We start from the raw sequence: 11,846 nt of genomic DNA on the forward strand, positions 1-11,846 counted from the left end.
CCATTTATTGACTGACACCTATTCTGTCCCCATATGTCGAGAGAACATGATGGCTATTGTAGACTAAATGTGAGCATGCATTTATTCATCTCACTTGCACAAAAACAGATTCAGTCATCATTTAAATGCACATCAAATAAAAATGTAAATATAAATAAATTGCTAAATGTATGACGTTAAGAACTGCGTCATCATTTGGGCGCACGGACTTTGGACTACTGCGCATGCCCCTCATTTTAACGGTCGACTACCAGCAGGAGTTCTGAGGAAAAGGTTACTTTATAACGTGTTAGATATGGATATTTTTCTTACACAAACCCATCGATTTAATTCAGAAAGCCATTATTATCCCCTGGAGCCGTGTGGAGCACTTTTATAATGGATGAATGCACTTCTTTGTGCTGCCATTTATAAAGCTTGGATTAGCCAGGCCTTATTTTATTATAACTAACGTTACAATTGTATTCGTCTGAAAGAAGAAAGTCATATAAGTTACACCTTGGATGGCTTGAGGGTGAGTAAAACATGGGCTGATTTTCATTTCTGGGTGAACTAACCCTTTAGTAAGTAGAATAAATCATTGGTCAAATATTGATGGATTTTATTTGTTTAATTTATGAATTGATATATTCCCTGCATTAGCTTATGTCTTTGTTACTATCTGTCTCTGTCAGGAATAGTGCTAGCCCCTTTGCCAACACAAGACACGTCACTGTCCACATGCTGACTGGCCCAACATTTTGGCTTTTGACTAGGGGTGTGTAACGATAATCAAACCAACATAACGTTACACGGTTAAAATTGTGTAGTTTTTATATTTATATCATATGATACAGTTAAGCAACATCACACTAACAAGAGTGTTGTTTTCCTGAATATCATCACGACTGAAAATTACACTGATTTCATACGCCAGTTCCATAAACAATTAATTAACATTAAGTCACTTACATTTTAGATGCAATATGGACTGTTTTTGTTCTATTTCAGCAGCGAAAATCGTTCCAAACAAATATCACAGCAGAACCGTAACGCATCTCACAGCAACAGCGTGTGTTACTAAATGATTCAGCATTTGAACAAATTGGTTGAATCAAAGATTCAAAAACCTATTTGTAAATGACCGCCTAATTCTTGAATGAATCAGCCGTTTGAACGAATCGACTCAATGACTCACTCATTAAGACGGTCACATGCTGCCACCTACTGGTGGTTTAGTTTCATCTTTCCAACATTTCTTATTTGTATAACAGAACCGAACCGAACCGAACCGTGGCATTGGTGTATCGTTACACCCCTGTTTTTGACTTATCCACTTGTGTGGACTCACAGAGATGGAGTATTTTTCTTAAAATCTCTGTTCCAAAGGAAAAAAGAATGTCATATGCATCTGGGATGGCATGAGGGTAAGTAAATTATGCCCAAAAATGAAAATAATGTCATTTATTACTCACCCTCATGCCGTTCCACACCCGTGAGACCATTTAAAACTGTATCAAGTAAAGTTCCAGCCGAACGCCTTCCGTGGAAAAATTTTGGTCGCGTTAGTGGCAGAGGACCTTTCAACACTTATTACATATATTGAACACGGAAGGCAGTCTGTCAAAACTTTACTTGATAAAGTTAAATATGGATATTTTTCTCACACAAATGCATGGATTCGCTTCAGAAGGCCTTTAGTAACACCCCAGAGCCGCGTGGAGCACGTTATTTGACGGACAGATGCATTCTTTATGGACTTCAAAACCAGGCAACTATTACTGCTATAATAATGCTTGGATTAGCCTGGACTTTTGTAATATAACTCTTTTTTATATTAATTTTATTCGTCTGAAAGAAGAATGTCATATTCACCTTGGATGACTTGAGGGTGAGTAAATGATGGGCTAATTTTCATTTTTGGGTGAACTATCCCTTTAAGTACCCTGCCTTGCGCTTACCAACAATTTTAAGATTGACATATCTTATTGAAATAAAAAACAATAATGTGCTTTAAAATGTATATCAAGTGACATCTAAATCTATGGTAATGTATTTTCTACAAAAATCTTTTTTTCAAATCAGATTTTTTCAGAAATTAAAACAAAATATAATACTGATGTGAACAGAAGGATTTTGACTGGATTTGGGACCACTGCAGAAAAACTTCTGATTGAGGCACAAAAAAGAGGTGTGGCTAACAATCTACTGGCTATGAACAACCCTGCACTTCAGTCACATGCTGAAGAGGCACACAAAGGTGAATATTTTGTATTGCTTTACATTAGATAAGCAATGAAAGTTTATATTAGTAAACTGTTTTTGTAGGGTGAGTGCACTGCAGGTTGATTGGGACCTTTTTTTCTAGTTTTCTCAAAGGCAAAAAAAGTGTCCTAATCAATGTGAATTCACCCTATTTGTGTTTTTCTGTGATTGTGAACCCTCACACTCAGCATAATCATGCATTCAACATATAATTCGTACCAATTTTTGTTGTGCACAGTGACTGTAGGTGTATTCTATAACTATATTTTTCATATTTTTATATTAATTGTTAAAATGCATTGTGCTTATACTGATCATATGTACGTTTTGTTCTAACCAAAAGTCATGGGACAAATTACATTTCTTTTATGAACCTCTTTTGCAGAGAAACATCAGAAAGCTTTTTTATATATACTGTAGTTTATTAAACCGTTATTTTCTTCAAATTTCTAGGCCTCATGGTCATTGCAGGAATCCTTGTATTGCCATACCTGTTGCATGAGGATCCTGCTGGACTGTACGTGATAAACAAGGTCAGTTTTTAATGTATATATGCAAATGTTTTGGGTCATTGATGATTCAAATAATCAGCTTAAAGTTTTGCCAGTATTATGCCAGTTATTACTCAAGATTTTGTGCAATTAACTGCTCCACAACCATAAAAGGCACTACTACAACAACAAAATGGCCGTGTATATTATGTATATTGTTAGCTTTGTGACCAGTTGCATTTGATGTTCCTAATTGTTAAGTCACTTTAGATAAATGTATGTGGAAAATGAATAAATGTAAAGGTTTTGTAAATGAAATTTTATCTTAGCCCCTCTTTTTTCTACCAAAAGCCTCCACAGAACCTCACACCAACTTTGGTGATTACAGGAAACCAATTTGGTGAAAGCAGCATTGCAGTCTTGATGGTGAAGAACTGTTGGCTGATGTAACATGGGTGTAGGCCTCACTATGAGTGCCTACTTCCTATTCAACATACAGTACAAGAAACCAATTAAAACAATGACTTTTCTGCAGTATCTGTTGGGCATTCAGAAGGAGAGCATCAAGCTACCTACAGTTGTGTTGAGGCTTATCAATTACTTAAAATGCCCAGTGTGAATATTCCCAGAGTGAAAATGTTACAATTGACTGCATTGTACATTGTATTGTAGTAGATTTTAATTGTACTATTTTGTTATCTAAGTTGTAAGATAAAAGTCATATTTATCTTTTGCAGTTTTGCCAAGATGTAAACTCTTAATGTATAACAATATTAACATTATATATGTCATTATAAACATTAACATTATAATTTTTAACATTAACATTATAAATTTAATGTAAATAGATCAATTTTATTTAATAGTAAATAAAGAGGGAGGGGGGAATGGAGAGGGTAGGGAGGTTATGTTGGGAAATGGTGCAAGGTGGTTCCTAAAGGAAGGGTTCCTCAGAGAACCGCCTCTTTTGAAAGGGTGCCTAGAGGATCTACAGACGGTTCCGGTGGTGTGGCAAAGTGAAGAACCCTAAAAGGTTACTCCAGGCACCTTTTATTTTTACAGTGTATGTCCAGATAAATCATTCAGTGATGGGTAAAGTGTTGGACCTCCATCCAGTGTGGTAGCTCCCTCCCTGATGATGGGCAGTCCTTCTCCAGCAGCCGTGTATCCCCGCAGGTAGAAGCGGTAACGGCTGCGAGGGTCCAGCTTCAACGTTAAGTGATCCTTGGCGTGGTCACTAATCTTTTCTACCTGCATAGGAATGTCTTCATTATCAACTGCAGAGAAATGGGGAAAAAAAGAGAACAAATGTGTAAAAAATATTGTTTTCGATTAGTGATTTTATCCCCGGTTTCACAGACGAGGCTTAAGTCTAGTCACAGACTAAAACTCACGTTAGAGCGGTTTTAACTGAAAGCAACTTGATCTGAGATATGTCAAAAAATATGTCAGTGCCATTGTTTTGTCTCTAGATGCACAGTGCACACCAGTAATGTTTTTTCTAATGTACATTTAGAAACGTACGTTTTGTTGCAAACATTCTTCAAAATATCTTATTTTGTGTTCAGCAGAAAAAAGAAACTCTTACAGGTTTGGAACAACTTGAGGGTTAGTAAATGATGACAGAATTTAAATTTTTGGGTGAACTATCCCTTTAAATGCCCTAATTAAACTAAGGCATAATCCGGGTTTAGTCTAAGCCCTATCTGTGTGAAACCGGGCCTATATTTAGTAGTTGTTTTAAAATTTTAAGCACCTTTTAGTGTGTATTTAAAGTGTTGCTATTAAGTTGCTAAAGGGTTTCTGGACATGTTTGTGCATTTCTATTCAATTGCTAAGGTATTATGAGTATTTTAGTGTATTTCTATGCAGTTGCTAAGATATTCTGAATGTTTTTTGTGTTGATATGCAGTTGCTAAGATGATCTGATTTTTTTGCATTGTTTCGCAGTTCCAAAGGTGTTCTGAGAGTTTTTTTTAGTTGCTATGCAGTTGATAGGGTGTTCTAGGTGGTTTCTAGGGTGTTCTGAATGGTTAGCTAATGCTAAGATGTTATGGGTGGTTGTTCAAACAGTATATATATGTGTGTGTGTGTATATATATATATATATATATATATATATATATATATATATATATATATATATATATATATATATATATATATATATATATATATATATATATATATATATATATATATATATATATATATATATATATACACATATATATACACACATATATATACACATATATATACACATATATATATATATATATTGGGCAGAAAGTTTCAGACACTTTCTGGCACAAAGCGGCCCATCACACCCGGTTTGCAACACACCTCACCATAAACCCACCAGCTCATTATACACAGGGCAATTTTAAACACAAAAGCTATTTATACAAAAATATGAATTATATTAATTGTTTTATTGAAATGCTTATCATACTGAATGACTAGCATAGCTACTTCTTCAGGTTATTATTTGTCTTTCCTGTAGCACATGGCAAATAGTATTTTTTAAAAAAAATACAAATTTTGATTTCTCTTACACTGTAGTTTAATATCATTAAGTTCAATACCTACCATAAAATCAGACCATTTACAATGCTATGGTCTAGAAGACTTAGGATGTAGTGCAGAATGTGGACTGTTTTAGGGTCCCTTTCTAGTGGTTACAGTATCTAGACAACTGTAATTTAATGGAATAGAGCTCAAATAGTGGAAAAGAGTTAAAGCATATTAAAATGATTTCTGAAGGATCATGTGACACTTACTGAAGTAATTATGCTGAAAAGTCAGCTTTTACAGAAATAAATTACATTTTACAATACATTCTCATAGAAAACAACTAGGCCTATTGGAAATTGTATTAATATTTCTTAATATTTGTGGTTTTACTGTATTTTTGATCAAATAAATGCAGCCTTCTTCTTTCAAAAACATTTTAAAAAGTCTTAATTATTTCAAACTTTTGATTACCAGTGTGTAAAATAATGCATGTGAACTAACTAGCAAATTATATATTTATTTTCATATATGACACTTTCCATTGGCTGCTTGAATATGAAAGTTGCCAGTTTTAGCATGATGTATGTGTAGGCTAAGCCTACGTTTCAGAAATATATTTTGAGTATTATATAATAATTTGAAAATGATTGTGAAATTACTGAAGAAAGCCTGGAAACAGAAAGACAAACATTATTCCCTCTGATATGCTGAAAACTGTGACACCTACGCTAATGTTTCTTTGGTCATTCTGTGACGAATAACGTAAAAGGCATTACAATCTGATTAATTCTAAAAGGTCAGCAGTAGTTTACATCCCTGGAAATTAATGTCCGTCGTTTAACATTTACCTCAGCTCGCATTCAAGTGCCGCCCGCGCTGCTCGGCTGCTGTGCACAGTAAATCCCGCCTCCTTCAATTTGATTGGATACCGCAAACATTTTGACATCGACAAGCGCTTTTACACAACTGAGACACTGGGACTGAGCTTTGCAAGGAGTTTTGCCTCAAGAGGGCTGCGCGGGCCATTCGTCTGGGCTGACGGAAGGATATAGGCTACGTAGTTTTACTATAATTTATTCTTCATATATTTACGTAGCAATGGGCTGGCCCACATTGTCCAGCGGCCCACCGGGAAAACGCCCGGTACGCCAGATGGCCAGTCCGCCCCTGTATGGAGTTGCTAAGGTATTTTGAGATATTTTGAAGTTGCTATGCAGCTGATAGGATGTTCTAGGGTGTTCTATGTGTTTTCTAGGGTGTTGATAGGATATTCTGAGTGGTTTTTAGTGTGTTGCTATGCAGTTGCCAAGGTGTTTTGAGAGCTTTTATAGAATTGCTTGGGTGGTTACTAGGACGTTGCTAGGTGATATCTAGGGTGTTCTAATTAGATGCTTGGTTGTTGTTTACCTGGCCAAGTCAAAAGCGCGTCTAAACACAGATTGTTACCTTCCTTCAATGTAATTCAATGGGATTTGTATTGTATAACAGGCAAAATCCCTCTCCTCAACAAACTGCTTCTAATGAATCAGGCTGTTAGTTGACACACCTGCTTGATACTGTAATATGTATCCATTCAGGACTCCATTTGGCTGGATAGGCGGAGTCCAACGCAGTGTCATTTCTGTCTCTGATGGGCTTTCCAGCAGTAAAGATGATGGAGGACCAGGAACTGAATGACAGAATGGCAGAATTTGAAGCACTCACCTTTCATCGTGTATTTTTACTTTTTGTCTCTCGTTCTTACCTCCTTCTGGAGTGTGGAACATGAGGGCTTCAGACTGGGGTCCTTCTCCTTTATAGTTTAAGACACTTACAGTCAGTGCGTAATGGGAGTAGGGCTGCAGATCTCCCAGAATCTTCTTCTCCTCATTACTGTCCGTCATCACAATAGAGATGTTTGTCGGCTTCCCCTCCCTAACACGCTCCCGTCTGAGGTGTCTGCTTTCTGGGCTAAAGTGCAGCAGATAAATCTATAGGACGGATGATAGACAATTTGTTGAAAAGATTTTACATCTCACATTTTTGGCTGAGCTTAATACAGCACAGTATGTTACCTTGTAACCCTGCAGACGGCCCCTCACAGTTTCTCTGTTAATGGCCGCCCATGTCACTTCAATAGCAGTGCTGTTGAGCAGAGCCACTCCCACATCCAGAGGGGCCTCAAGAGGGTCTGACAGGGAGAAAGAGCACCCACATTTTAATTCCCTTTAAAACGCCCGTCTCAGGATTAACATAAAACTAAAACCATTGTTTAATTGGGGTGACTTGAGATGTATAACCTTACAGGAAGATGTCTGGAAAAAGGGCTCAGAATAGCAGAAAAAATATCAGACATGTCAAACTCACAGTCCTCTCCAGAGTATCCAATGGCGGATTTGGGTTCTGGACCGTCTCCCATCTCATTAACAGCTTGCACTTTAATGTCAAAGGCAGAGAAGTTGCCCACATCTGTGACAGTGAAGGGTGGAGAGGTGATGTATTTGGTGTGCCAGGAAGGACCGCTGCCCAAAACTTTCCTCCACATCACTTTGTAGCGAAAATCTGGGCCGTTGAAACTACGCCTGTCCAACTCCTGCAAGAACACAGACTCAGTCTTGAGATCAAATGTATCTTTCGGTGAACAATGAGAATTTTGGCAGAATGTTGGCAATAAGTACAGGGATTCCTCTTTTTATTCGTTTGTTAACATGAACTGTCTGAACGAACTGATTCACTAGAATGAATCAGACTTTCCAACATTACATGAGAGAGAGATGACGAATTCACTAGAATTCTAACACTACATATACTCTATATATGAGAGAGAGGACCATTTAAGATTAACCAGTTCACTAGAATGAATCTGAATTTTCACTACACATGAGAGAGATGTCCGGTTAAGATGAATCTAATTGCTAGAATGAGTCAGACTTTTTTACCGTTACATATGAGAGAAAGGACTGTTTAAGATGAACGATTCATTAGAATAAATCAGTCTTTCTAACACTATGAGAGAGAGGATTGTTTAAGATGAACCGGTTCACTACAATAAATTTGTATTTTTTAACACTACACATAAGAGAGAGAGAGGACCATTTAGGATTAATTGATTCACTTGAACCAATTCCTTTAAATTAATCAGACTTTCCAGTGCTACATACACTATTGCCAAAAGTACTGGAACACCCCTCCAAATCATTAATAGATAAATAAAATCAAGCACCAAGGCATGCAGACTGCTTCTACAAACATTTGTGAAAGAATGGGTCGCTCTCAGGAGCTCAGTGAATTCAAGCGTGGTACCGTGATTGGTTGCCACCTGTGCAATAAATCCATTCGTGAAATTTCCTCACTACTAAATATTCCACGGCCAACTTTTAGTGGTATTATAACAAAGTGGAAGCAATTGGGAACAACAGTAACTCAGCCACGAAGAGGTAGACCACGAAAAATCCCAGAGCGGGGTCAGTGCATGCTGAGGCTATATAATCAATAGCTACAGACCTCCAAACTTTATGTGACCTTCAGATTAGCTCAAGAACAGTGCGTAGAGAGCTTCTGCATCCAAGCCTTACATCACCAAGTGTCGGATGCAGTAGTGTAAAGCACACAGCCACTGGACTCTAGAGCAGAATCATGCTTTTCTGTCTGGCAATCCGATGGATGAGTCTTGGTTTGGCGGTTGCCAGGAGAACGGTACTTGACTGACTGCATTGTGTCATGTCAAGTTTGGTGGATGGGGGATTATGGCGTGGGGGTTGTTTTTCAGGGGTTGGGCTTTGCCCCTTAGTTCCAGTGAAAGAAACTCTTAATGCTTCAGCATACCAAGACATTTTGGACAATTTCATGCTCCCAACTTCGTGGAAAGAGTTTGGGGATGGCCCCGTCCTATTCCAACATGACTGGGCACCAGTGCACAAAGCAAGGTCCATAAAGACATGGATGAGCGAGTTTGGTATGGAGGAACTTGACTGGCCTGCTCAACCCGATAGAACACCTGAAATGAATTAGAGCGGAGACTGCGAGTCAGGCCTTCTCGTCCAACATCAGTGTCTGACCTCACAAATGCCCTTCTAGGAGAATGGTCAAAAATTCCCATAAACACACTCCTAAACCTTGTGGAAAACCTTCCCAGAAGAGTTGAAGCTGTTAAAGCTGCAAAGGGTGGGCCAACTCTATTAAACCCTACGGATTAAGAATGGGATGTCATTAAAGTTGATGTGCATGTAAAGGCAGGCATCCCAAAACTTTTGGCAATATAGTGTTTGAGAGATAGGACCATTTAGAACATGTAGACACAATAGAATAAATCAGACCTGACAACGCTACTTAAGAGAGATAGCCGTGTGTGTGTATACTTAAATTTTAAAACATTTTAAAAACAGTTGGTTACGTGAGCTACTTGAGCTACCAAAAGTGTAGTGAAGTTAGTACCGTCTATATATTTTTTTGGTTTGTTACTTGCCAACACTGCAATATCACGTATACATCATATGGACTTTTATAGCTTGACAGTCCAAGCTCCTGTTCACTTTCTTTTGTGTTCCATGTATAAAAAAATAAAAAAATCATACAGGCATGGAACGACATGAGGGTGAATGCATTAAGACAGAATCATTTTTGGTCTGAATTGTGCAGCGCACCTTCCATGTGATGACAAGTGTGCCTGGGTCGATGGAATCACTGTGCACTCTTTCAGGGTTGCTGTCTGGAGCTGTAGAGGACAAATCATAATTTAGGGCCAAGATGTTCTAACATGGCAATAAAACTGTCACCTCACGTCAGCCACACACTGAGAGATGATACAAACACAAATTCAAAGTGTCTTACAATGATTCAAGAGACAAAACAAATGCATCACAATGTAGCGGTACAAGCATTTTCTTTTTAAGGCAATGGAAGCGTTCACACACACACACACACACACATGCGGTGTTACTTACGAGCAGCTGGTGTGGAATAGGCCTCTGTTTCCTTGCTCGGGTCACTTTTGCCGATGTCATTGATGGCAATGATTCGGAAGCGGTAAGAAATGAAGGGCTTCAAGGGAAGGGTAGTTCGCTGTATGCTGCCTGACACACGACTTAGCTCCTCCCATTCCTTTCTTTCAGATCCTGTCTCCTCGAACTCAATCAAATACTCTAGATACATAAACACGTGTATATATACACACATAAATCAGGAGGAAATGACACTGATTTATATAGACTACCCCCCCCCCCCCCCAAAGAATTTGGACACTTCAAACAGGCTTGTATGAATCAAAATATGAAAATCAAAATATGAAGTCAAATAGCCTTTTTTTTTTTTTTTTTTTTTGACCAAAAACTCACTTTTTAAGTATAAGATTTTTTTTAAAAGGCCATTTAAATGATGGTTACCCAAAATGGGGTTTATGAGTTGATGAAAAGCTAATAATGAATTAAATCTAAATGAAAACAAATAAAAAGGAAATTAAAAATTTTAAATAAAATATTTTATTTGTTTACCTGCGTGCAAAGTGACTATTTACCAACATCAGAGAAGAAAAATGTGTACCTCAAGTCAATATTTTAAGGAGTTTGGAGTTTAAGGAGTCTGACAAAAAACTGCAATATCATACTTTGTTCAACTATCAATTTATACAACATTTGACATTTAAAGGGGGGAAAAATCAATAAGCATTTCAAATAATGAACATGCATCAAATATTGACTGCATACACTTAAACTGTATGTGTTGCATAAGCAGAAAAAAAATACTGTAACTGTACCTAGCACAGGGCTGTTGTGATCATCTCCAGGTGTCCAGCTGAGAGTGACACTGCGTTCTTTAGGTTCGGTCATCTGTATTTGGGTTGGAGGGTCTGGTCGATCTGGGAAATGCGGGTTGACAAAGAGGTCAAGGGGTAAGATGCTAGTAAAAACAAGGCATCTCTGATTTTAAAGGTTATTTCTTGAATCTGCCAACAGCGAAACATGTCCTTTTGTCCTTTTTGTAGGTCACATTATCATACAACACACATACAGCTATTTAGATCCAGAGTTACCTACCAACAATAGTGATGGAGCCACTCGCTTCTGCCATATCCAGAGTGGTAATGACTTCACAGGTGTATATCCCTTCATCCTCTTCTTCAACATCAGGTATTATGAGGGTGGATTCATCTATCATGTACCTAAGATATTTATGGTTAATAATGTTCATGAAATCATGTGATACAGTTCAAATTATACCATTCTGCAGCATTTTGAGGGAAGTGAAGGTATAAAAGCATACTTGTCTGAATCAGAGGACTCTGTGAGCTTCTGTCGGTTCTTTCTCCACTGGACTTGAGGGGCGTCCTGCCTGGAGTCCACCTGGTACTCGCAGGTGAGGGTAGCTGGCTTCCCCCGCTGAATTCGCAGAGCCAACGGAGGTTTCACAATGACTGTCTTATCTTGATTTTAAGTTAAAAAAAAAATATATATATATATTAACCAGTATTTTTCTTGCCATATGTTTCAGTAAAAATATTTGTATTACTTCAAATTTTTTGATATATATAATATATATCCTGAATTAATTGTATTGTTCTTTACCTATTTTTAACCGGTTAAACTTATGCTTATTAGAAAAAAGCAAAACAAAAGAACT

At 37.5% G+C, this 11,846-nt stretch overlaps 1 protein-coding gene across 2 annotated transcripts in view; it reads right to left on the minus strand.

Annotated features, from left to right (window-relative positions):
- The window catches only part of l1cama (L1 cell adhesion molecule, paralog a), a 78,690-nt gene that overhangs the window by 5,450 nt on the left and 61,394 nt on the right, over positions 1-11,846 (minus strand). For both annotated transcript variants that reach the window (XM_079803156.1, XM_079803155.1), the window contains exons 13-22: positions 11,490-11,649; positions 11,264-11,388; positions 10,984-11,085; positions 10,175-10,372; positions 9,875-9,945; positions 7,599-7,824; positions 7,307-7,422; positions 6,997-7,222; positions 6,799-6,921; positions 3,842-4,012 (exon numbers count right to left, since the gene is read on the minus strand). In XM_079803156.1, the coding sequence (XP_079659282.1) occupies positions 3,842-4,012; positions 6,799-6,921; positions 6,997-7,222; positions 7,307-7,422; positions 7,599-7,824; positions 9,875-9,945; positions 10,175-10,372; positions 10,984-11,085; positions 11,264-11,388; positions 11,490-11,649 (1,518 nt within the window). The remainder of the gene's footprint in view (positions 1-3,841; positions 4,013-6,798; positions 6,922-6,996; positions 7,223-7,306; positions 7,423-7,598; positions 7,825-9,874; positions 9,946-10,174; positions 10,373-10,983; positions 11,086-11,263; positions 11,389-11,489; positions 11,650-11,846) is intronic.

This window comes from Gobio gobio (assembly GCF_949357685.1).
Source record: "Gobio gobio genome assembly, chromosome: 21".
NCBI lineage: Eukaryota > Metazoa > Chordata > Actinopteri > Cypriniformes > Gobionidae > Gobio > Gobio gobio.